The 27,314-nt window shown below is 40.5% G+C and overlaps 1 protein-coding gene across 1 annotated transcript; it reads right to left on the bottom strand.

The window, feature by feature from the left end:
* Positions 1 to 274: 274 nt before the first annotated feature.
* OIT3 (oncoprotein induced transcript 3) lies at positions 275 to 27,314 on the bottom strand. The gene is made up of 9 exons (XM_027531070.1): positions 27,132 to 27,314; positions 22,393 to 22,767; positions 21,531 to 21,638; positions 16,721 to 16,843; positions 12,707 to 12,829; positions 11,079 to 11,239; positions 9,045 to 9,460; positions 2,535 to 2,634; positions 275 to 1,079 (listed from the first exon to the last, which is right to left on the bottom strand). The coding sequence occupies exons 1-9, from the start codon at positions 27,190 to 27,192 to the stop codon at positions 903 to 905; spliced, it is 1,644 nt and encodes a 547-aa protein (XP_027386871.1). The 5' UTR covers positions 27,193 to 27,314; the 3' UTR covers positions 275 to 902.

Below are 27,314 nucleotides of genomic sequence, written 5' to 3'. Positions count from 1 at the left end.
TAAAAGGAAAAGTTAGAAAAACTGGTTTCTGATCTTCTGTAAAGCCATAAAATGAACGGGCATATTTAGCAAGTGGATTTAACTGCGGATAACATTTATCTCTGTGGTTTAGGATATTTACTTCAATAAAACTTATTAAGCACCTACAAAATAGAGAATGGTGTAGCTTTATAGCTTTTTCTGTTGTCAGTCTGAGGGCACAGAATGCCAAATAACAGGGCATATGTTACCATATTTTAATTTTGTCTACTGTTCAGTCACTGAACCACTTAAATGCATGTTAATGAATTATAAACATTTATTAATTGAAAATAGTTTACTTAAGACAACATAAAAACCCCAGAGGAAAATATTATGCAGGAGAAAATCCAAATAGTTTATTTTTAGTACATACTTACAGTGATAGACTTCCAAATCCCCTATAACTATTCTGTATTTGAATGGAAATTTTAGGGTATAATTATTATTTACATATTTAAGGACTCAGTGTGTATTTAAGCCATAATTTCAAGCCACTATTTCATTTTTTAAATTCCTAATTTGGAATAATATACCCAACTTCTGATTTTAGTGGTGGTGCTACCGTGTCCTACTCTAGGTGTTTTATTGCAGGAAAGAAATGGGGGAGCATGGGGGTGAGCTGTTTTTGGGGTGCATGGCACAGCTTTCCACTTTAGGAGGATGAAGCTCCATCTGGAATAGGCTGGTCAGCAGTGAGGTGGCTAACCCCTGACCCAGTGGCTGGAGTCAGAGTGAGTCGGTTCTGGGGGGTTTGTCTAAACCCAAAGTGTAAGGTTTAAAGCAGCATGGTGTTCTAGAGTGTCAACTGATGTTCTCAGAAGACAAGGGGAGAATTCCATAGAGACAGGCAGCCTGCAGGAGGACGAGGGTGGTGGGTTGTCCTAGTCCTCCCAGTCGATGCTGATTGGCCCGCCTGTCAGCATCTGGCTCCGTGGACCACTGGCGTCCTCTCCTTCAGTAGAAGCCTCACGACGCACCCGCCGGTGGCAGCCCTGAGCGCAGCGAGAACGCTCGTCTAGCATCCCACAGACCAGGACCCGGCAGTGCAGGAACACTTCCTGGAAAGATCACAATGATAAAGAACAAAAACAGTGAAGACAGCTGCCAGTTTGGGGGGGGGGGTGCCTACTAGAAGCCAGACACTACCAAATACTTCATATGTTTTATCTCATTTCATCTAAACAACCGCCCTTTGAGACAGATGTCATCCCAATTTTACAGATCAGGAAACTAAGAAGGTTAAGGATCTTGTCCAGATTCACACATTTAGCAATGTGGCAAACATACTCAATCACATGGGTGATTTAAAACCTGACATCCACAACTTCTGCCTCCGTGCCTGGACACAAGAGAACCTTGGGAGGACAATGTCTAATAACATTAACATCTTGATTCATCACATCAAGGTCTGGGCATAACATGGGGTCCCATCCACATCTGTGTAAAGTAACAAGTTCTTTCTCCAAGCTTCTTCCTATAAGTAACTTCCCAATGCATGCTGCCGAGTTGAAGAGGAAGGTCAGGGTTAGCCATCATGGTTAGCAGTTATTTCCGAACAATGATGAAGCTGGACAGCACATGAATACACTTAGACGCGATATGGAAAAAACTGTTGACCTCAAACTTTCCTTTGTTTAAGTTGTTTCAACAATTCTACTAAAATAAAAAACCTTCCACCTTAACACAGTATATCAATATATGGCCTCTTATAACCTCTATTTACTTATATACATTAAAAAACTGTTTCATATTCAATTTGCATTTAAATTTTTTATGACAAGAGTTTTTTCATATCTCCTTTTTCTATATTTCATTGTACATTAACTGCTTAATATTGCATTAATTGATGCACTGGTTTAATGCCTCTCTCATGACAGTACTCTATAAGCACATTCAACAAACCATGTTTTTATTTTTGTTTCTGAGAAGCTGTCAGAATTGAAATTTTTAGACTGATAATTTTATGGTTATTACACATTGTCAGACTATTAATTAATTGTCAGATTATTACACAACTTTCTAGAAGGTATATCAACTTATATTGCTACTATACACATCTCCCTATAGCCTTGAAAGTTGGGATTTATAATTTTTAAAAATTTCATATGTATAAAATAGTCTTATAATTATTTGAATTGGCATGTAAAACAGTGAAATACTGTTTTCACTGAACATTTCACTATTTGTCTTTTTTGCAAATATTCTCTCCATATAGTTTGCCATGTGACCACTACACAGGCTTTTTCAATCACACCTGCTCACAAGGATTTTGTATTATAATCACATCATATTTTCTTTGAACAAGCCTAGTTAATTTATTGGGAGGGGGCAGACGATTCTGACATTCACGGAGGTGGTAAGATTCTAGATGGCCAGTTTTATAGTATTTTTCATAAGGTCACGCAGATCCCAATGGTAGGCTTTAGAATGTGAACCAATTGGGACAGTAGGAAGGCTCAGGTTCATGGAGGGAGAGGGCAGGCAGCTCTGTAAGGTAAAGGTGTTCGGCTCACCTTGTGGTCTTTGCCCACAAACTTGAAGACGGGGACCTGAAAGTGCTTTGCGAGGTGATCCCGGGATGTGTACTGCTTCACTGAGTCATCTGAAACACAGCTGGAAGCAGGGCAGGACAGCACGTAAGACTTGATTTCTTAAACAGAGGTGGAAAAACAATCCAGTCCAACGTGTTTGGTCCAAGGAGAGGCAAACGGGGTGGAGGAGGTTGGGCTGCACTCAAGATTTTTGAGAATGAAGGAAAAATGAAATCCCTTCCCTGTGAAGGCATCTCAGACACAGCTCTGCTCATTAACGCTCTCTGTACCATCTCTCATTCACTGTACCCACAAACTGTGCACCAGGACCTCCTGTTAAGTCAATATATAGAAGTATTAGTAACAGCAACAACATTTATTATAAAGATATCTTTTGATATTGGGGTATCTTTTTAAGGCTTTAATGGTACCCCACTCCAGTAATTTTGCCTGGAAAATCCCATGGACGGAGGAGCCTGGTAGGCTGCAGTCCATGGGGTCACTAGAGTCGGACACGACTGAGCAACTTCACTTTCACTTTTCACTTTCATGCATTGGAGAAGGAAATGGCAACCCACTCCAGTGTTCTTGCCTGGAGAATCCCAGGGACGGGAAGCCTGGTGGGCTGCCATCTATGGGGTCGCACAGAGTCAGACACGACTAAAGTGACACAGCAGCAGGAATTCTGCATTCATGTACTTTATTACTGATTTGAGAAGGCTTTTCTTTAATGAAATTTCACTATATTTATCAGACACCTAACAGATACTCACCCCTGAAGGGGATCCAAAGGTGAGCAAACCCCAATTTGTACAACAAGGAGCTGCATAAAGATGTCAGTTTCTTAGATAATAACTAGACCTATTGGGGGAAAATAATTTACTTCCAACATGTTTTAATACCTCTTTTCACAGATTTAATGCCAAATTTTAATTTGATAGGCTTTGAGATTTTAATCTCAGGTCTACCACTTGAAGTGAAACTCCTAGGCTCACCTCAGGGTTAGCTGGGGGAAAAAGAGGGGTTCTTGATTCTCCACTTTGAGCCCAAGGATGAAAATAGATGAACCATTTTTCCTAAAGGCCGGGGCTCATACATATATTGTGGAGGGAGGTGGGAGAGGGGTTCAGGATTGGGAACACGTGTACACCCGTGGCGGATTCAGGTTGACGTATGGCAGATCCATTCTGAATTCAAAAGGAACTTTTACCTATTTCCTTTTCGTGGATGTGGATGCTTCATTGTTTCTATCAGGCAGTAAAAAAGTGGGATCAGATATAAACACCTATAAAACTGGATACTTACTCCACATATTTACAGAACACTTTCTAGTTTATTGCTAATTGCTGTTTCAGGGCAGTCAAAAAATCCAATAAAATTATTTAAAAATATGACACCTTGACTTGTATTACCACTGGTACCTTATTCCCTTAAACTGAAGAGGATCTAGAAATATAATGTGGTTTCTGTTATTTATTATATTTATGTACACATTGTCATTTTCCTGAGGGTAAATGAATCTATGCCATTTCTGATTATGTTCTCAACTACCTATTGCATATCTAATCTGTGTGACATACTCTGCTGGGTGCTGCAGAGGAGTTAGAGATGAACAACATGGTCTGTGATGTCAGGGAACTTAAAAGTCCAGTAACTGCCTCAGCATTTTCCATTTATCTTTACCTAAAATACTATTTTTTAAAAATTGAAGTATAGGTGATTTACGATGTTAATTTCTGATGTACAGCAAAGTGATTTCGGTATACACATATATGTTCTTTTTCATATTCTTTTCCACTACAGGTTAGTACCAGATATTGACTATAATTCCCTGTGCTATAGTGTGTGTGTATGCTTAGTCGTGTCTGACTCTTTGCAACCCCATGGACTGTAGCCCACCAGGCTCCTCTGTCCCTGGAATTTTCCAGGCAAGAATACTAGAGTGGGTTGCCATTTCTTCCTCCAAGGGATCTTTCCAACCCAGGGATCAAACCCACGTGTCCTGAGTCTGCTGCATTGGAGGCCCTTTGCTATACAGCAGGCCCTTGTTGTTTGTTTTATATAGTGTGTATCTGTTCATCCCAAACTCCTGCTTTATCCCTTCCCCAAATCCAACTTCCCCTTCAGGAACCATTAGTTTGTTTTCTGTGTGTCTGCTTCTGTTTTGTAAATAAGTTCCTTTGTGTCATATTTTAGATTCTACATATAAGTGATATCATATGGTATTTGTTTTTCTCTGCCTGACTTACTTCACTTAGTGCGATAATCTTTAGGTCCATCCAGGTTGCTGCAAATGGCATTATTTCATTCTTTTCTGTGGCTGAATAGTAAAAAAAATACTATTTTTTAAAGAGAAAGTGTGACAGAAAGAGTTGTTGTAGGGTAACACATTACAGAATAGAACCCAAGACAAACTCTGGCTCTTGATTTGGTGTTTGCTGGGATTAGACAATTCTAGTTCATCAACTCCAAGTTCATGTGCTAAAAGAAAGTAACAGCAAACGGTACAGGGTAAGTTCAAATAACTGATTACCCAAAAGTTGTCCAATAGTGGATTTTGGAATTCAACGTTTCTTTTTCTGGAGATAAACTTTCTAATTCTACTTTGCTTAGGCTTGCATTAAATTTCTTTGCATTCTCAGATGATATGCCAACTAAAACTAGAGGGAAGCAAATCAGATGTGTTAAATATCAGGGGAAACCAGCCTGATTTAAATTCAAGCTGAGGACAATGAATAATCAACCAATTTACAAATATAAGTAAACAGCATTATGTTTATTTTAGGACTCTGAACTAGCCCCAAATTAGTATTATGAAAACATTCATTCAATAGTTCATTAGATAAATAGTTAATGAGCTTTACTGTATGTAGGCAAGGCATTGAGGACGATGAAAGGAAGATTTCTAGTTCTGATTAGAACAATCAGGGACAGCTTCATGGAGGGAAAAAAAAAAGTCCCAATGTGTCTCAAAGGACCAGTAAGAATCAGACAGGAAGAAAAAGGAAAGAAGATTTCAGGCAGTGGAAGTGGCAGCTGTAGAATCAGGAGAGTGTAAGGAGCAACAGAAACTGTGAAATGCCCATAGTTCTCTTTGGCAGGAGCAGAAACCGGAGAAGGTAGAGGTCAGAGGGTGAGGCACAGCGAGCCAAGCTGAGAGCTGGATTTTTTCTTGAGGGAGTATCTCAAATGCACCATTACTGCTCTTAGCTAATACTGTACTATCCAACATTGCACTAGAGATGAAACTATTTGCCCGTGTATAGTGGAAACAGGTCCACATAGCTGTGTTTTCAAGTTCTGCTTATGCTTTTGAACAATTTTAATATCTTCCATAGCATTGTTTTTGTGTGTGCTAAAGGCTGGAAAATTAAATAGCACATCTTCTTAGAACTGTATAAAATATAAGCATAGAATCCTAACTGAGGGTCTGGGTTACATGTTTTCCCAGCAACTTTCCCAGTTAAGACTATATGTTTGCAAAAGTAAATGCAAGGGGCAGGAGAAAACTTGTGGTAAGAGAAATATTCACTGCCTTGATTGTAGCGATAGCTTCACCAGTGTGTAGACATCAGAACTTACCAAATTGTACACTTAATCTTTTGGCCACATGGGGCAGCTTAGTTCCCTGACTAGGGATCGAACCCGGCTCCCTGAAGTGGAAGCGTAGAGTCCTAACTACTGGACCTCAAGGGAATTCCCCAAGCTGTATACTTTGAATAGCATATTTATTGTATACAAACAGCACTGCAATAAACCTGTAAAAAATTTAAAAGTAATCACCCCCAACAAAGTAAATCCATCCCCAAATCTACTTAGCACTAATTATGTGACTGAAAAAGAAAAGAAATAAAAATTGATGCTTCTATGTTTCATTTTAAAACTTTGTGGAGATCACTTTAAGACGGCAAGAAACCCAAAGGCCTGCCGTCTCCTATGAGACCTGCCTCTAGCCATCCAAAGCAGCTCAGATGCCTTTTCCAGATTGTGAAAACAAGCTAAGGAGGCTACAGGAATCTGAAGCTAGAGGTACTCCTGCTAGTAAACAGCTAAATTTACCAACCAAAGAAGTCAAGAGCCATCAGTATGTTTTCAACAGGAATCTGACTATATATATAATTTGTTTTTCTTTTGACTGGATACCCAGGGCTCTGTGGAGATGAGACTTGAGAGCTGGGATGTAGGAGGCTGTGTTTGGAAGCTTTCATCTGTCCAGGTGAAAGATAATGAGGGCTGGAAATAAGGCAGTAAGAGTAGAGAACGGGTTGGGATATTGCTACTTTTAGAAAGGCTTTGCAGTTGATCCTAATGTGTATCAAAAGTTTAAAATCACTGTGCAGGAAATGGATAGCAGCAGGGAAAGGTCACCTGTGGTGAGAGATCCAGGGGGTTAAAAACAAAGGAGAAATTTCAGAGTCTATCAGGGTAATTAGCAAAGGGCATGAACCAGGGCACATCTGTGGTGCTCTTCACTAGGCCATTTCCCTTTTCTTAAGCGGCAGGTCCTGACCTGCTAGAGATATGTCCCATCTGACATTGAGGATGAGGAAGGAACTGATGAGATACAGCTATGAATTTGGGATGTGAGTGTAATTTTCCTGGCAATGTAAGCAGTAGATGTGGTAACTGTTAGGCTTTTAATGATACAACGACACATGCAAAGTTCTCAATCCAACAACCTCAACAAATACGGAACTCTCCTTTGTATAAAACAAGCAAACAAACAAAGTTCACTTGATCTCTCCTCTCCTAAAACCAACCAATTATTTCATCTCTCTCCTTCACGACCAAACTTCTTAAAAGAGGGGTCTGCATTTGCTGCTTCCACTTCCTTATTCTCTTGCATTTCTCATTCCCCATCTGCCACCCTTATGCGAAGAGCCTACTCATTGGAAAAGACCGTGATGCTGGGAAAGATTGAGGGCAAGAGAAGGGGGCGACAGAGGATGAGATGGTTGGATGGCATCATTGACTCAATGGACATGAGTTTGAGCAAACAGGGAAGCCTGGAGTGCTGCAGTTCATGGGGTCGCAAAGAATCAGACACGGCTTAAAGACTGAACAACAACAACCATGCCACCCATGCTCTACAATCTCTCTGACCAGGTTAATCAATCATGTATATATATTAAGTTGCTTCAGTTGTGTCCAACTGTGTGACCCAATGGACTGTAGCCTGCCAGGTTCCATGGGATTCTCCAGGCAAGAATACTGGAGTGGGTTGCCATGCCCTTTTCTAGGGGATCTTCCTTACCCAGGGATTGAGCCCTTCTCTTATGCTTCATGCATTGGCAAGGCAGGTTCTTTACCATTAGTGGCACCTGGGAAGCCCCAATCAATCCTATAGTTTCAACTATAAACAGGGGTAATCCTCTGTTATTTGTCTCTACTGTTTCTGGGTCTAACTGACATGCATTTCCAACTGCCACTGAAATTCTCTTAAGTATCCTGTGGGTATTTACAATTTGTTTCTGTTTGTTGTTCAGTTGCTAAGTCGTATCTGACTCTTTGAGACCCCATGGACTGTAGCCTGCCAGACTCCTCTGTCCATGGGATTTCCCAGGCAAGAATACTGGATTGGGTTGCCATTTCCTTCTCTAGGGGATCTTCCCAGACCAGGGATCCAATCTATGTTCCCTGCATTGGCAGGCAGACTCTTTACCATTGAGCCACCAGGGAAGCCCAGGCATTTATATTAGAATATTATTATTTGGAATTATCATATTCAGTATTTCTATAGCAAATCTGCTTTTCAACCTATGTCCTTTCATCTTGGTTAAGGACATCTAGTCAGTCATAACAAGTTAGACCCCTTGGAGTCATTCTGGACTCTGCTCTTCCTCACCGGTTTTTACCACGAAAATGTGCACAAGTGGTTTCTGAACTAATTAAGAGCAGGCAAGAGTGCTGCTTGGTTTTATGAAATGATTGAAGTTGCTATTGTGTCCAGAGATCAAATGTGAAAGTGTTAGTCCCTCAGTCTGTCCAACTCTTTTCAATCCCATGGACTGTAGGCTACCAGATTCCTCTGTCCATGGAATTCTCCAGGCAACAACACTGGAGTGGGTTGCCATTTCCTTCTCCAGGGGATCTTCCTGACCCAGGAATTGAACCCAAGCTTCCTATGCTGCTGGAGAAGGCAATGGCAACCCACTCCAGTGTTCTTGCCTGGAGAATCCCAGGGACAGGGGAGCCTGGTGGGCTGCCGTCTATGGGGTGGCACAGAGTCAGACACGACTTCACTTTCACTTTTCACTTTCCTGCATTGGAGAAGGCAATGGCAACCCACTCCAGTGTTCTTGCCTGGAGAATCCCAGGGATGGGGGAGCCTGGTGGGCTGCCGTCTATGGGGTCGCACAGAGTCAGACATGACTGAAGTGACTTAGCAGCTTAGCAGCTCCTATGCTGCAGGCAGATTCTTTACCATCTGAGCCACCAGGGAAGACCCGGATGAGAACTAAGGCTAATCCATCATTCAAGAAGCCTACTTACCCATCCTGGATGATGTAGTACTTCATGATCTCGTCGATCTTGGATGTGGGGGTGGCAAAGCAGCTCTCCACCAGGCTTTCTAAACCATTCACGTGCACCAGGGGCTCAATACCAAAGTAGAGGGAATCTCGCAGCTTGAGAGTAGGCAGGGCTTCCCGGTAAGGCTCTTCGAACTCATGGTCCTTGAAGATCTCCAGAGTGAATGGGAAGATTCCGTGACTGCGGCTCATAATTTCCAGCGGGGTGTTGCGAAGGTTGGGAACGTAGCCTTCGGAAATGGTGTACAGGCGTGGAAACTCACAGGTCACGGGAATCAGCAGTTTGCTGGTTCGAATGATGATGTCGCCGCTGCTTCCTGGGGTCTGCTTGGGTAGACCTGTCACCAGGTTGCTAGCCACGATCTTGTCGTTCACCACCTGAGCCAGGCCAGAGCCAGGAGAGGAAAGAGTCTCTGTTTATTTCTACAGAGCACCCTACCTGCTGCCCACCATAACATTCTCCAAATTTCTCTTTACGTCAAAACACATGAGAGATTCAGTTGCTAAAACCTGAAATTAAAAAAAAAAAAAATCGCTTCTCCTCTTTTTACTAACATGTTTTGACTGTTAAGAGTTTTATATACCACTTCACGGTCAACCCACACATTCCTTTGGAGTTATTAGTCATAAAAACCTGAGCTATGCAGAATCAGCAAATTCAAAGCTCTGATAGTTTAGAAAAGAACAGCCTCTGTATATTATATTTTTTCTGGAATCCTAGACTTGGTGATTGTGCAGCAGCATGACCTTGGGCTGAGCTCATCTGCATGTGGGCTTCAGCTGTCGCATTTACTCAGATGATTTTCAGTTCTTCATCTCTAGCCTTGTCTGCTCTCCTGTGTACCAAGAACCCCTGGCTCATTGCAGGGCACTTCTATTTGATTATCCACAGATATGACAAAACACAATTTGCCTAAAGTGGGTCCTTCTCAAATATCTCCCCAACGTCTCATCCCAAGTCTAATTAGCTCTCTGATTTTTCTCTGTTTGTTTCCATAAATAAATACTTGTTTATTTGATTGCAAGGGCCTCTACACCAATCTCCTGGGTCTAGGTCCTCTTTTTTCTATTCATTTTGTCCACTTCTGATTTCATCATAACAGTGCCTGCTTCATCCCATTCCTATGGGGAAAAGCCAAACGTCTCACCCCAGCACACAAAGCAGATCTTTGAAAGCACAGTCTCTCTCCACCCACTTTTCCAGTTTCCTTTCCATTATTCATTCCTTGCCAGCCAGGTTATGTAGCCCATTCACTTAGCATAAGCCTCAAGAATTCCCATCGCTGAGACTTGATCACTTGTTTCTCATCTGAAATGCCCTTTCTCCACCTCTCTGCCTGTATAAACCAGGCATATGCTTCCACCCCAAATCAAGTCTCACTTGTCCTGACTACTCCAGGGTTTGTCCCTTTCTGGCCTCCTATACCACCGTCAACTGTATCCCTGACTCATATTTTATGTGTGTTGTCTTTTAGGAACCATGTATGTTCCTAAAAGTCAGGAATCTTATTTTGCATATATTTCACATATCCCTCAGCCTCCCCAGCACAGGGCTGTGCACAGATTCTTGGAAGGAAGAACAAATCTTTTACCTCTACCTGGTTCAATCCTTGGACTCATTTGTTACCTCATGAATTAATCATTTTTTCTTCAAGTAAAATAATTGTTCAGAGGAGACACAGTAGGCCCCCTCGTACTGGTGCTGACGCACTCAGGAAAATGTCTGTGCATACTGGAGAGATGGTATTCAATACTATTTGAGAACTGAAAGAGCAGAATTCTTTTTAACTTGCTGTCTTCCCAGTGTCAGGACCACAGCACAGCACAGATGCTCACTAACACATTTGTTAAATGAACAGCATATGAATTTTTGAGCGCCAGTCTTTTATGCAGAAATATGTCATCTATGACACAAGCCACAACACACACCTTCATCAACCAATTCCCAAATAACTAGATTTGGTCATTCCCCAAGAGTCCTCCAGGAAGAACCTACATCAACCACTGTGCCACACGTCTTGAGGGAGAAGAGGATGTTCACATGGGTGCCATTGGACACGCCTCGGCAGGAGGTGTTGGTCAGGAAGAGCTCCAGACCGCCAACCAGGTCCCTGGGGATGCTCACTTCGATGGTGTTCGACTTGCAGAATACAGGAACTGTGGGGACAGGGGATGCTGTTAGAACCAGGAAAGCGGAACTGGGAGAAGGGGAAAGAAACTACTAGGAGAAACAACTTCTCCCTCTTGCACTTTGAGCTTTTTTGTGGTCAAATAATGCTCATCAAATACTGTATTATTTCCCAAATGAAGAAATATTGTTCTGAAGTTTCAAGTTAACAAACATTTCAAAGCGTGTCTAGAATAACTCCATGTATCAAAACACTTAAAAATGAACTTTTAGCAGAAACACAATATCGGCAATACAGGAAAAGTACGGCTTTGATATGGGCTTAAACTACATAATGTTACTGCTTTGACTTCACCATTAATTATTGCCCCATAAAACAGTGGTAATAAAAACAGCATTAGTGCACTTGGGGAAGAATTCCAAATCATCCTTGCATGGCTCAGTAACCATAAACCGTGACTATAAATCCCACTTTAATTTAATATAAAAAGATTGCTTTTCTTAAGCATTCTCGTCTCAAGACTGTACCAATGTCCTAAAATAAGTACTTCTGAGTACTGTCAGACAAAACATGAGGGCAATATCAGTGTATGAGGGCACATAATAGCAATGACTTAGTATTAAGAAATCACAGATAGGTGCTTATTAAATATTTGCTGGATGAATAAATTAATATTCTGGACATAAATAACTAGATTCCCAGAAAAACAATGATCTGCTAGAAAAGAGGAACTCCATCTAAATTAAGTATTGAATATTAGTTATTCAACTAATAATAGAAATCAGGGTAAATAAAATCAAAAGTAAAAAGCAAAGGAAACCATATGTTCCAGCAATTCATTTCTGAGTATAGATCCCAAAGAACTGAAAACAGGATCTCAAAGAGATATTTGCATACACAGATTCATAGCAGCATTATTGACAATAGCCAGGAGGAGGAAGCAATCCAAATGTCCATCAATGGATGAGTGGATAAATAAAATGTGGTGTACACACGCAGTGGAATAGCTTTACAAAGGGAAGAAATCCTGTCATACGCTACATGTGTGAAACTTGTGGACAATTTACTAAGTGAAATTAAGTCAATCACAAAATGACAACTTGTAGGAGTCCACATATATCACGCACCTAAAATAGCTGGCTTCCTGGAAACTGAAAGTAGGATGGTGGTTGCCAGGGGCTGCAGGGAGGAAGGAGGGAGAGTAGCTGTTTTTAACAGGTACAGAGTTTTAGATGTGCAAGATGAAAAAGTTCTGAAGATTTGCTGCACAAAATGTGAATATACTTAACCCTACTGAACTATGCACTTAACACTGGTTTAGATGGTAAATTTTATGTTACAATTTTTTAACTGCAATTTTTGAATGATTGCAGAGTGAACACACACTGCTGAAAGAGCTGGTATTGTAAAAGATGAGAATCTTGACACACTTGGGTGAGGAAGACAGGGAAATTTGGGGCAGAAGAAGTCAGAGCAGAGGCTAAGCATGTAGTACCTTGGCAAGTGTGGTTATCCTCAGACAGCACCAAGCCCCGGGGACATTCACACTGATAGCCTGTCTCAGATGTAAGGCAAGAATGGCTGCAGCCACCATTGTTATTGTGACATCCTTCAATGTCTGCAATAAAACCGAAAGAAAAAGGAAGGATCTTGTAGCCCTCTTCCCCAAGAATTCTGGTTCTTGGACTCATGGTTTGCATCAGGCATTATACTTGACTTACCATAGTATCACTGGGGCCCAGCTCAGTCACTGAGACATGCCGGAATGTCCACAAAGAAGTTTTGATTAACTGTTAGAGCTACAAAGAGCCATCTTACAACACAAACACAGCTCTCACCATTTAAGCTGGTCATTTTGTAGAATGCCCTTCAACCCGGATTTGTCTGTTTTTCTCACGAATAAAGTATAATTTGGAGAGGAAGATGGAAAGTCATTTCTTAATTGCTGTAACATTTAGTCCACCCAATTTTGAAATGTTTATTACTGATGTAAAAGGAACTGACAAAATATAAATTCAAGCAGAGCAGCTAAATGGATCAGAGTTACTCAGAGTTATTGCCAATGGTTGGATCACCAGCCCCTCTCCTCGAATCTCTAGGAATAACAGCACTGGAGATATTTTTCTTGGGTTGACAGCACATTATAAAAATGAGACCTGGACAGCACACTGAGAGATTCCACTCTACTGAGCTCTCTCATTCTTCTCTTATGAAGCAGCTTTTTAAAGTTTTCTTTTTAAAAGTTTTGCATTTTCAAAAAGCATACTCAATCAAATGGGCAAAAAAGGAAAAATATTCAGTTGAAAAATGAAGAAACTACCACATAATGTCATAGTTAGCAGAGGAAAAATAATGACCTTTGTGGGTTCTGGATGCTATCTTCTAGATCATGGATCATCAAACTTTGGCTGCTATATGCTGTTGTATATAAAGTTTTATTAGCACACTCAGTCATGCTCATTTATTTCCCTCTTATCTATGGGGTGCCTTCTCACTACGAGGGTAGAGTTGAGTAGTTTCAACAAATTCCATATTAAATATCCACTGTTCGGTCTATGCAGAAAAAGTTTGCTGCTCCCTGTTTTAGGGGTAAGGTAATATTTAAAAGTCCCTGGTGGCTCAGACAGTAAAGCGTCTATCAATGCGAGAGATCTGGGTTCAATCCCTGGGTCGGGAAGATTCCCTGGAGAAGGAAATGGCAACCTACTCCAGTACTCTTGCCTAGAAAATCCCATGGACGGAGGAGCCTGGTGCAGGCTACTGCCCATGGGGTCGCAAAGAGTCGGACACGATTTCAAAGGGAAAGCTATTTAAAAGGGAATGCCTTCAGGAATCCTCTGGTGGTCTAGTGGTTAGGACTCTGAGCTCTCAATCTCAACAGTCCAGGTTTGATCCCTGGTCAGAATTAAGATCCTTCATGGCATGGTCAAAAAAAAAAAAAGTGGGGGAGAAGGCTTTCAGTTCATTTAAGATGTTCAGGGAAAGATATTAGCCAATTTCCAGTTATAGCTGTAAGTCTCAGTTCAATAATGATAAAAATATTAGTTCTTTGGAACATCAGTTAATTAAGTTGGAATGAATCAATTTTTGTGAAATAGGGAGAGAGAATAAATTTGCAGTGAATTAATCTTCACAAAATTTAAGAGAAATTAGGTTATGACCTATTTATAAATCTGTAGTTAAAAAAGATAAAAGTATTCTTACAGGTTTTTTAAATAGCTGCAAATGATATATAATGATATAGAAGAAAGCATAAAATATGCTATAAAATGTTAAAATCAACATTAATAGGAAATTTTTTTCTTAAAAGTGATGTTCCTTAAGTCATTTAATTTTCCTGGGTGTCAGTTTCAATAAATGTAAAATGAAAGTGTTAGATTAAATGTTCATTAAGAATATTTCCAGATCTAAGACTGCAACACACAAAATAAGCTGAAATCCTTACTTGGACTGAAGAATTTTAAGTCTCTTACAAGGATACACCAAAATGTTTAGAATGGGTATATCTAGCAAATGGGATTCTGGGTCCATATCTTTCTTTTACTTCTCTGTATTTTCTTCTATGAACATAACTCTTTAATAATACAACAAACAATAAAAATTACTTAAAAATTAAAAAGAGCCTTTTATTTTAAAAAAGAAAATATGCTAATCTAACAGACTAGCTAAAGAAACAAATATGTTTGGACTATTAATAAAATGTAAGGATTTCCATAAAAACAAAAAACCCAAAAACTCCAAAAAGGGCTTCAAATATGAATCTTAATCCTAAAGTGTAATTCATAGTCAAACTTTATCTTCTGCTAAAATACTTTTCAGTTATGATTATTAGGTTTTAAAATTATATTAGGATTAACTGTAATATTTCCAATAAAATACTCATAGATAATTACATATGTTCCTCATGGAACATTTCATTAATATACAAATATGCAAAGATGGTTGTATAACATAAGATTTAAGGAGGATTCAGGATATTACCCTTATCCAGTAAAGCTTAAAGTACATTTAGCCTTTTTATAAGAGACAGCAGTTTGATATCCTGGTTAATGGACCCTGAGTTAATAATGTAAACTTTGTGGCATGAAGTAAATTGTGACCACTAGCCATAATTTTTCCTTTTAGGGTAGAAGTTTATTATTTTGAATATAGATAGAATAAAGTGAACTCACAAGCAGTGTTATAATGTATTATGTCACACATTCAGTTACCCTCTGGGACATATCATTTGTCCTCTGTAAATAATGATAAGCAGCAGCAGCAGCATTTATCTCTTCATATAATCTGCAGAGTTTTTTTCTTTTTTTGGTCTCTCAACTCTCAATGTCATGAGATTCAGATTTATTAAAATAGAAATTATGAAATTTCAGCTCAGATAATTTGCAAGGGCAAATGTGCCTGAGAGAAGGGATACTGTCAAAGCTTCATGTCATAATAGTAGACAATTTCCATTTCAGTTATTCAACATACATTTCAAATTATTTTTTATTACTTAATTATACAAAATGTATACAGAATCTCTGGACTTCCCTGGTGATTCTGTTGGTAAAGAATCTGCCTGAAATGCAGGAAACCACTGCAATGCAGGAGACCCAGGTTCCATCCCTGGGCTAGGAAAATCCCCTGGAGGAGGAAATAGCAACCCGCTCCAGTGCTCCTGCCTGGGAAATCCCATGGACAGAGGGACCTGGCGGGCTACAGTCCATGTCCAACTCTACAGTCCAAGAGTCGTACATGACTTAGTGACTAAAACTGCCACCATACAGCATTTCTACTATCAAATCAGGTAAGTTTACTTATCTCCAGACATGTGTTAATCTCTAATAAATGCAAAGCATATGATTAAAATAAATGACTTCATAAAATCCAGTTTCCCAAACTTCCAAGATGGTAAGACTCAGGTAGGAAACTTGGTAAAAACACAAACTGTAAGGCCCCTCCCACCTCACTGAACTGGAGTCTCCAGGAGAGAGACCTGGGAAGGGCTGGCTTTAAAAGCATGCAGGTGATTCTCAGCAAAAAAGTCTGAGAAACTGCTATAAACCATTTGTTCTGCCACCTGCCTCCATTATCTTGCTACTTCAGATGTGCTCCCTGGGTCTGCAGCATAGCCAGCACCTAAAAGTTATTTAAAAATGCAGGATCTTCACCTGACTCCAGACCTACTGAATCAGAACCTGCATTTTAACAAGATGCCAGGTGATTCGTGGGTGTATTAAAGTTTGAGAAACATGGAATACCCAATTTTTATACCCCAAACTAAAAATGCAGCTCTTTGCCTCTTGCAACATGCAACAGCTCCCTTCTGCCAAAGCTTGGAGATAAAATCAGCACTGCATTCTGTCTGCAACACAAGCATCCTGCAGTGATACTCAGTGCTGATGAGTGGTTTCTTTACACAGCTGAATTGTTACTCTCTTCTAACCCTGGACAGTTTCATAAATATCCAAAAAATCAGCCAGTGGCTTAGTGGGGGCTCTTGATGTGAATCCCTTCTTGCCCATCTCACCTTCACATGTCTTGCCATCACTTCTTAGCACACGGCCAATCCCACACTCACAGCGATAGGAATTTTTGAGGTTTACACATATCTCACTGCAGCCACCATTGTTTTGCTCACATTCATTTTCATCTGTAGAAGAGAAACCACACCATTTACACAGTGCTGAGCCATGCAGTCTTTTCCCAAGCCCCTCAGCAGAATCACTACATCTTTTCAGATCCTGTTCACAGACTTTCCACAAACCATCTCCAATATAATCACTTCTATAATATTAACCTGGTCTCCTCAACCAAGTCATTTGTCCCTCTGCCCTCTGCTGGAGTGGAAGGCAGCTGGTTGTTTGCCAGTTCCCTCCTCAGGGCCAAACTGTTGGGGAAATGAAATTCCCTTTGTTATCTGGTTTCACTTATTTGCTTGTATTGGCGAGTCTCATTTTCTCCAATTCCTGAAACTTACAAATCAAACTGTGTTTTAAATGCATTAAATAAATTTACATTGCGAAAGGATAGGTCTGGTGAAATTTTTTGTGAAGCAGTCTTCCTTTATATATATATATTTTATTCAAGTATAGTTGACTTACAGCGTTTCAGGTGCACAACAAGGTGATTTAGTCATACATACACGCATATATTAGTTTTGAGATTATTTTCCATTAGAGGTTATTACAAGATATAAACTATGGTTCCCTGGGTTATACAGTAAAACTTTGTTGATTGTTGCATATCTGTTTTTTTAAAAAATAAAAATCTAGCAGTCCATTCATACTAAATCAAACAAGTGGAATCAAAATGTTATGAACTGTTTAGCTATGCAAAATTCATGTTTTCTAAAATATATGTATTATGCATACTATTAGTGAGGCAGTCTTCTGTTGGGTTGGCCAAAAATTTTGTTCAGTTTTAAGTAAAAAAAAGACACGTTTTTCATTTTCATGAAGAACTCTATTGACTCTATTTACTAACCGAACTCTATTTACTAACTGAACTAACTTTTTGACCAACCCAACGTTATAAACAACTGCCTTTAAAATCTGTTTTAACTATTGGAAGGGCCTTCCCTGGTGGGCCAGTGGTTAAAACTTTGCAGGCAGTGAGGATTCAATCTCTGGTCGGGGAACTAAGATCTCATGTGCCTCGTGGCCATAAAAACAAAATATAAAACAGAAGCAATATTGTAACAGGGCTTCCCTGGTGACTTAGATGGTAAAGAATCTGCCTGCAATGCAGGAGACCTGGTGTCAATCCCTGGGTTGGGAAGAGCCCCTGGAGAAGGGAATGGCAACCCACTCCAATATTCTTCCCTGGAGAACTCCATGGATGGAGGAACCTGGCAAACTACAGGTCATGGGGTTGCAAAGAGTCAGACACTGCTGCTGCTGCTGCTAAGTCACTTCAGTCGTGTCCGACTCTGTGCGACCCCATAGACGGAAGCCCACCAGGCTCCCCCATCCCTGGGATTCTCCAGGCAAGAACACTGGAGTGGGTTGCCATTTCCTTCTCCACACTACTGGGCAACTAACACAATGTTGTAACAAATTCAGTAAAAACTTCAAAATACTAAAAAACCACCTTTAAAAAAATAAACATTGGAATATTCCCATATTGGACTTAAGTAATGATTGTTATCCTTTTTAAGAATCTGATAAAGGATAATGATTCTTGTTATAAAAAAATGTACAGTTGGCAACAAATGTCAATCCACTTCCTCCTACAAACAAAAAATGGGGAGCTTGAAGAGCTAAATTTGTCATGGGTTGGATATAAGCTATAAACTAGGGACTGCGATTTAAATACCCACTAAATGACAGAAGGCACGGCTGTGGGTCCCTGAGAGAAGATGAGCTGGAACTGAAACCCTGCTCAAGCCTGGGACCTTGGAAAAGGCATCCCCGTAGTGAAAGGGGCATAAGAAGGGCTCTGCTCTGAGGCTCGGTAACCAGTAAGGAGCTCTCTGCCTGAGGTTCTGAGAGAGAAAAAAGCCTTCGTAAAAGCCAAGTCTGGCTCTGCCATGGTTGAAGTATGAAGTCACAATTCCCACATCTCGTGGGGATCTTGAAGCTGAGAAACTGATGTAAACTTTGACCTGGATTGGTGAAACTTCTGTGACAAAAGCATCTGAAACACTGCTGTGTAGTAAAAAAAAAAAAAAAAACAAACAAAAAAAACACCAAACCCAACTTCTTCAAACCAGGTGATAAGAGTGGAGTTCCACAGAAAAAACAATTACAATAGAAGATGGTTTACCATAAAACACTACACAGGCGGAGATGATCTGCTATGAGAAAGCTGATAAGGTAACAACTGGTAATCGCTGAACTATAGAGAACAGAATAACCCAAGAAAATACATAATACAAGGATTTAAAAAATGACTAAACAGATACGAGGCCAGTAACCAAATAAAAGAATGTGTAGGAAGACAAAGCAGAATTGAAACCATACACACAGAACCTGTAGAAATGAAAAATACAGTTGATAAGATCAGGCCCTACTGCCTGGACAGTGGATGAACAGGGTGCCGGCAGCCTTCCTGGGTACGGCCACACTGATGCTTGGGTCCAGTCTCTGTCCAAAGCCTGGACTGCTTACCTTGAAACTGATTCTTTTTATCGGAGAGAGAAATACACTTCTGTTTATTTAAGCCATTGTTATTTGGGAGTTAATTGTCCGTTACAGCCTAACTTAGATACTCAAGGCCCCAGCAATTCCACTTTTATAGGTATAAAATGAAAAAAGTGTGGAGAAAATCTCACAGAAGAGTTAAGGTTCTTAAAACTATGTTAATTTTAAGAACACACAAACAGTGCTATATAGTTGATTATATATGTTATATTGTTATTTATTACATAAATAATAAAAGCATGAAAACAGGGACCAGAAGCACATACACTAACTTCAAAATACTAATTCCCCTGGAGGGTGAGAGAAGTAAAAGAGATGGCATGAGATGGCTTTATCTGTGTCTGTAAAATTTTATTTAAAAAAAAGGAAGAAAAATTTAGCTATAAATCTGGGTACATGAGGGTCTGTTATATTATTTTTCTTTACTCTTCTCTCTGCCTCCCCCAAATACATAATTTATAATAAATAATTAAAATTGTTATGTATTTTTTTAAAAACTAAAGTAACATTGACACATACACATTAACACAAAGCTTTGCCTCTAATTTCAGGGAATTCATGATCTCCCTGAAACCAGTAGACAGGCCCCAGGTAGAAACTGGCAGCTTCCCCTGTGTCCTGATAGGCAGAAACATCCAAGGTAAGTTGCTAAGCAAGATATACGTATGGTGTGAATAACAGGTGACCTTTGATTTAAACAACAGCAATAATTAAATGTGTATATTTTTATTTTTATATCTGCCTGAAGAAATCCTGGAAGCATACATAAGTAAATAATGTAGGAGTTGACTTGGGGTGGCGTTGGAAGAGGGGAAATGGAACAAATGGAGGACACAGGGCTAGACATTTCACTGTATACCTGTCATGCTGTTTAATTTGGGAGCTATTTAAATACATTACCTATTCAAAATTTATATTAAAATAAAGGCAGAGAAATGAATGAAAAACCCCTGCCTTAAAAGGAAGCCAAATATTTTCCAACAGGTGTGTGTGTGTGCGCGCATGTGCAGTGTGAGAGGTTGGGGGGATTGTAGGAACCATCATCTCCCACACCCCAAATCCGTTTGCATTAAATCACATAGTCAAAATCGACCATGCAAGAGCCGTAACAACTGTTATGGGAGGGCCTAACCATGCTCCATAGAACAGTTGCTGGGGGTGGGGGGAAGCTGAGAAACAAAAGCTTTTCTAAAATAAGAACCCTTTGATAGCCCTTTCATCCTGATCCCTATCCCCCTCTGATCTTGTTACTGCTCTTCTGGAGGAGGCAGGTGTGGGGCAGTGCTTCCCTTTCTCTCCAGACTTGTTTTACATCTCTTTGAATCTGAATACAAAAAGCTTCATAACATTAAACAGAAAAGAGATGACCTCAATCCTGGGTTTTTCAACTCTATTTTCTCCCAGTTGTGGACAACAAAACATATATACTATTAGACAACTCTGCATTTCCAACGAATAACCTGACTCCCCTTTCTTGCCACTCAGACAAACCGAAATTATATCACTGAAGCTATAGGAGTATACCTGTAGGTAATTCTAGACCAAAGCTATCCAATAGAAATACAAAGCAAGCCACACATAAAATTTCTTATTAGTCACATTAAAAATTTTGTTAAAAGGCATTGGTAAAATTAATTTTAATAACATATTTCATTTACTCTAGCATTTCTAAAATGTTCCATTTTAATATATAATCAGTATTAAAATCCTTGAGATATGTTCTTTTAAGTAGTCTTCAAAACCCAGTGTATATTTCACACTTACAGCCTGTCTCAATTTGGATGATAAATTTTCATCAGAAATATGTGATTTGTACTTCAGAGTCAGGAAATTTACAGTTCACTCAAGTTGTTCCACATATTTTTAGTTTTCCAATGACAATAAAGTATTAGCTTTTAAATTAAAATTATGTAAAATTACAGTTCAGTTTTCCAGTCACAGAAGCCACATTTCAAGAGCTTCATAGTCACATATGGCTAGTGGCTACTAGACTGGACAGCATAATCCTAGGCTGTCCCAGTACATGATATAAATTTGACTTGAAGCTTTAGTTATGAACTAAAAAGGCAAACCCCATTCTGAGCGCTCAGAGACACAAAGTGGAAAGATGGTGGTGCTGCGAGGCAAGAAGAGTTTTTGATTTGATTTGTCCTTTTGCCCCTAATAGCTGTTTCTACTGCAAGAGGAGTTTCTTACCAAAGCATGTCTGTCTGTCGGGGCCGAGCACGGTTCCTGGAGCACATGTGCACTCACTGGTACCCAGGCAGCTGCCATGGCAGTCGTCATCACAGATGTCATAAAAATCTATGGAAGGATAAAGATGACCTTTCATGAGGGGCGAGGGTCAGAGGACACTCTCATCCATGAGAAAGCCTCATGAGTTCAATCATGGGGTATGAATTCCTAATCAACATCAAGAGAATTCCCACTGTTCTGGCTTTATATAACCCACTGGCAAGAGGTACTGTCCAGGGGCATGTTCTGTCATTGAGATCCGTGAGTCCTAACTTCAGATCCACAGACCCCTGGGTGACCCTGGTGTTTTCTGCAAAACTTCACCAAACATGAGCTGTAGATTAAATAGTATTATGTTCTACTCTTCTATGCAGTCTATTTTTAAAATGTATACAGATTTTGATGGGATTAATAACATGAAAATTCATTTGAAAGTATTACTGATCTCAAGTAGCTTCTTCCCATTATACATCATTTCTAAAAAATATCAATGGATACTAAGCACAATGCTACCATATGGATGTCTGAAATATATCTAAAGAAGGGGTCTTCCGTGCTCAGAAAGGTTGGAAATCCACACTAAATTACATAAAAGACAAAACTGATCAAAGTCATAGCTCTCTTCCCTTTCTATTCTTAGGAATTTTTCATAAATCTTAAGAGCAGACCCCAGAAATCATGAGCTAGAGATATGTGTGCTCCTAAATCAATGTTCTTCAGGTGCTGAGATACTACCACAACAGAATTTCCTATGGCACTCTTCTCTTTGATGCCATTTCTGTGGCCTTTGAGGGGAGGGGAAAGAGCCCAGGGAAGTACTCACGACCACAGTAGACATGAAAGCAGACGCTGGGCTTGGTCAGACGATACACATAGTAGCCTCCAGGGCAGGACTTGACCTCCACGGTGGTGTTCCATAGGCAGCAGTTTCCGTTGAAGCTCGCGCAGGCCTGGCGTTGCACAATGCCATCACCTTCCAGAGGGTGGCTGCCATTGAGCCAGACAGGTGCATGGGTTCCGCAGTGGTTTTCCGGTATGCAGAAGGTGGGCATAGCATCCCCTGCCATGCCTGTGAAGCGGTACCACTCCCCGTCCACACTGTTGTCACATAGAGGGGAACCTCGAGACTCATCGAATTGGTGCTCAGTGTTCCTCCATGGCTCGTTCAGACTGATGTAAGCAGAACAAGGGTCTAGGGCTGGGAATGAAAAGGACACCTCAGAGGCACCTTGATGATTTGGGTCACAGTGGCAGTAGCCTGCGGAGAAGGCAATGGCACCCCACTCCAGTACTTTTGCCTAGAAAATCCCATGGACAGGGGAGCCTGATAGGCTGCAGTCCATGGGGTCGCTAGAGTCTGACACCACTGAGCGACTTCACTTTCACTTTTCACTTTCATGCACTGGAGGAGGAAATGGCAACCCACTCCAGTGTTCTTGCCTGGAGAATCCTAGGGACGGGAAGCCTGGTGGGCTGCCGTCTATGGGTCGCACAGAGTCGGACACGACTGAAGCGACTTAGCAGCAGTAGCAGCAGCAGCAGCAATAGCCTGATTTTGATCTTAGATTTCAAGAAAGAAGTAATCTAAAGTCCCTAAAAGCAGTTGTTTAAGATTCTTCAAGTTGATGGAAACATATTTCATAAATGCCTTTACATTTGAAAAATTATTTCAAATCTACTTAAGGCTCTGTGTTTGCATTGGACTAAACCTTTTATCCACAGTATTCCTCTGATAGGATTGTTGTTCAGACCAAAGGAAGTTATAATCTTGCTGAACACTGCACTGGTCAGACTGGATTTTGAGTACTGTGTTCATACTTGGAGGCTATACTTTATGAAAGTAATGGACAAACCTGATGTCCAGAGGATGGTGACCAGATTTAGAAGGGAGCCTAACAATTATTTACTGGGGAAGAAGCTGAGAACTATCATTTGGAGAGAAAAAAAAAAAAACCAAAACCCTGCATATTATGTATTACTTTTCAAAAAATCTGGAAAAGGCTTGTGAAAGAGGAATTAGGTATTCTGTTACAATGACAAAACAAATTGTTATGGGGAAGTGCATTTCAGTTCACCTATCCAGTAATGGTGGTTTGATTGCTAAGTCGTGTCCGACTCTTGTGACCCCGTGGACTGTAGACTGCAAGGCGTCTCTGTCCATGGGATTCTCCAGGCAAGAATACATGGAGTAGATTTCCATGTCCTTCTCCAGGGGATCTTCCCAACCCAGGGATTGAACAGGCGTTTCTCATATGTTTTCTGCATTGGCAGGTGGGTTCTTTACCACGAGTGCCACCTGGGAAGCCCAGTATTGGAGAAGCTGTATCACAGTGTGGTAAGCTCTTCATCTTCGGATATTCTGAAAAAGGCTGGATGGTCCAACTAGATGGTCATTTATAAGCACGATTATGGGTGGAATTTTGTACCAGTAGGTAGTTTGGCTTGATAATAAATACGTAAACTTATTCTACTGAGAAGTAAAAGGCCTCTGGCACATGCTTTGAAATACACCGTATAGCGGCAAGGGCAGTCTCCACGTGAATGTGGGTACATGTTCCACCAGCTTATTGAAAATATCATGAACTTCGTGTCTTCACAATTAGCCATGGCATCACTGTCTAGAATACAGCAACATTTCAAGCATGCATTTTTAAGGCATAAATAACATAGACAAGTATCTTATCAAAACCATTTTAATGACTGAAGACAGCAATATCTCCAGTATTCTCACTGCCTCTCTCAATTTCAGGAAAACGCTGAGTTAACATAGGCAAATTTTGCTTATAAAGAATCTTACAATAAAATCAAGATATTCTAGAAAGGAGACCTAGCCAGAGGATACTATCCTTCTTAATGCATGTGAAGCTGATTTAATTGACATTGTAGGCAGGGAATTCATATCAAGGCTAGTAAACTTTGTGGACAAGAAATTCAGCTTTAGTAAATACTGCACAATAATTAAATGTGATGGGCCTTGTTGATAAGTTGTCAAGAAAATATGTTGAATTTTCCCAGTCTACATTTCCAATTCAAGTTTACTCTCAAAACTTCAGTCACATGTAGAGGAGGGCGTAGCCTAGTGCTCCGCTGAGAATATAACAAGGACAAGAAATAAGTAGAACATTGCATATTCTAAAATAAAACTTTTGCAGAGTTACACATGGAAGGCACAACCCTCCTTAAAATGTCCCTGAGGTACCCCAGCTGTGTCCTAGACCATGGTTTGATGTCTCTCGAGGGGAAGAAATGTCCACATACGGACTCTCTACCCTCTGAAAAGGGAGACGTTCCCTCATCAGCTCTCCCAGCTGTGGTTTTCTCTTATGAAGAAAGGTTTCCAGGGCAATTTCACAGGTGATTATATATTCATAGAAATATTTGGTTCATCTCCTTGGCTCTAATTTTACAAGAAATGGTTAGGCACTTAACTTGTAATGGCTTTTACAGAAATTCCTAAACCTCCCTCAGTAACTATTTCATGATTTATAAAGTTTTTCCTTAAATATAACTATCATTTCTTGCGCTATTTGTTAAAAGTTTATTTCTTCTCTCGTAGGGATATATGGCACAAATAGAAATTTACTATCTTCTGTAAAATAAACATATATTAAAAGTTACTCATGCAATATTTTCTAACATTAAATAAACCCATTCCACTCACCCCCCTTTTAAGGGAGTACTTCAATCCTTTAATAATCTGTCCACTGGTGTTAATTCCTGCTTTCAGACTCAGTGTGGAGGCCAGAATTCGGTATTGTACATGCTGCGTCCTGAACTGCTGATATATGTACACACACCCATACATACACTCCTCAAATGAAAACAGCCGGGTGGATTGCTCTCGAAGTTCAAGCCAGGGGGCCTGGCTGGCAGAGAGCCGGTCAGCCTTTACCAGGATTCTCGCCCATCAGCCCCCTGGCCAGCTGCCCCTCCCGTATCCCCTGAGCCGGGAAGCGGCGCGGATGTCCGTGCGACGAGGGGCCAGCACCTCTCGGCGGCCCAAAGCGGACAGCAAATGTCAGCATCGCCGCCCTGTCATCCCCGGGGACCAGGAGTCCTCGACGGTCCTGGTCCGCACCCCCGGCCCCGCCCCTCGGCTGGTCGCCCGATTCTTCGCCCTCTCTCTCTCTTAGGCCGGAAATCCACCTTCTCTTTTTTTCCTCTCCCCCTTCACTTCCTTCCCTCCCACCTCCCCTCTTCTCTGGCCCTTCTTTTCCTTTTTTCTCACTTCTCTCCTCTCAGGCAACCTCACCCCCACCTCAAAAAGTCCCCAGCCTCTAAAGTTTTCCCATTTTATGGCTTGGAGTCAAACGTCTTAGAAGTGCTGGGGGGCAGGGTAATTAAAATAAAAAAGATCTAAGAAGGGAGAACGCGTCTGATGGAAGGGTACAGGAGGTAATGCGCAGTTAAGCCAGGGAAGAGAGTGGGGAGAAAGCAGAGAGGAAGTTGAGGGAAGGACGACTTTGGCTCAAGCAACTCTTGGTTACTTACTGGCAGCAGATACAGGGTGATTAATCTTGGCTCAGACTTATCTTTAGGACTATTTTTTAGACCAGTTTTAGATGTAGAGAATAGTTGAGAAGACTGTATAAAGAGTTCACATCTTCTGGCACCCAGCTTCCCCTCATGAGATAATCGTACACTAGTATGGTTATCTTTGCCACAATTAATGAACCACTGTTGATAGCTTAACTCAAGTCCACAGTTTCGATTTCTTCAGTTTTTGCCTATACCTTTCTCGGTCCCAGGGTCCCAGGGTCCCAGGGTCCCATCCCCTGGACCACATGACATTAAATTTTCCATGTCTCCTTACTGTCTCAAGTCTAGTTTTAATTGTTTATTCTTAAAACTACTAGAGCAAGGCCTTAGGTACCCCAAAGAAATAGGGGCAGCTAAACACTGAACTTCCCCAAAATGCCAAGGAGTATGGTTCTCTTCATCTCAGCCTCTTCTCACTCTGTCTTCTAGTTAGAACTTAAATTCTAATGGGAAAAGGAGAGAGAAAATTGTTTCTAACTGTAATGAAAATTTGGCTTTGTTGGCCTGTTTTGTACCAAAGCTGGGTGGGGAGAGAGTTTAAGATTCACTCAGTCAGTGCAAAAGTCGTATTTTAAGAAGTCAAACCTAAGAAGTCTGATTTATCCAGATCTGTGCCTTTATGGGCACAGTTAGTCCCCTGTATTTGTTAAAGGAAAAACTCTATCCTCCACTCTGAAAATCTTTTTTTTTTTTTTTTTTGCTCTTAAAGTTAGGACTATAAAAGTGCCTAGAAAATGAAGAGGTTAGAACCCTTTTACACATACTCCAAGAAATATTTAGCTCGTGGAAAGTTGTTTGGATTTGGCAGATCCATGGAAATTTTGGATGCCAGGTGAGAGGCTAAATGGAACATGAAATGAAATTCTCTGAAAACATATCTCCATAGGTTATCAATGACTTTTCTTATACTATTCTAGAACCAGTATTTAAGATACTGGAATCTTGCTCTTAACAACCTGTACATAACAGCAAATTCCTCCAACAAAAACCAATATTGTGCCAAGTACTTGACGCAAGACTCACCCCTGGGTGCCACCCGTGTTACTATGATGAGGAGGCAGGCGAGAAGCAGGAGCTGAGGCATCCTTCTGGACCAGCCACCAGAGACAGACTGGAAAATCCTCTTGATTTCAGTTTTCCTTTGTCTACTTCTTTCTCAAGCACTTAAAAAAAAGGCCTCTAGGCTCTTATGAAAAAGACTTTTTA

This window comes from Bos indicus x Bos taurus, chromosome 28 (assembly GCF_003369695.1).
Source record: "Bos indicus x Bos taurus breed Angus x Brahman F1 hybrid chromosome 28, Bos_hybrid_MaternalHap_v2.0, whole genome shotgun sequence".
Taxonomy (NCBI): Eukaryota; Metazoa; Chordata; class Mammalia; order Artiodactyla; family Bovidae; genus Bos; species Bos indicus x Bos taurus.
The sequence above is the reverse complement of the archived record's forward strand: the minus strand, read 5'-3'. Positions and strand labels throughout refer to the sequence as shown.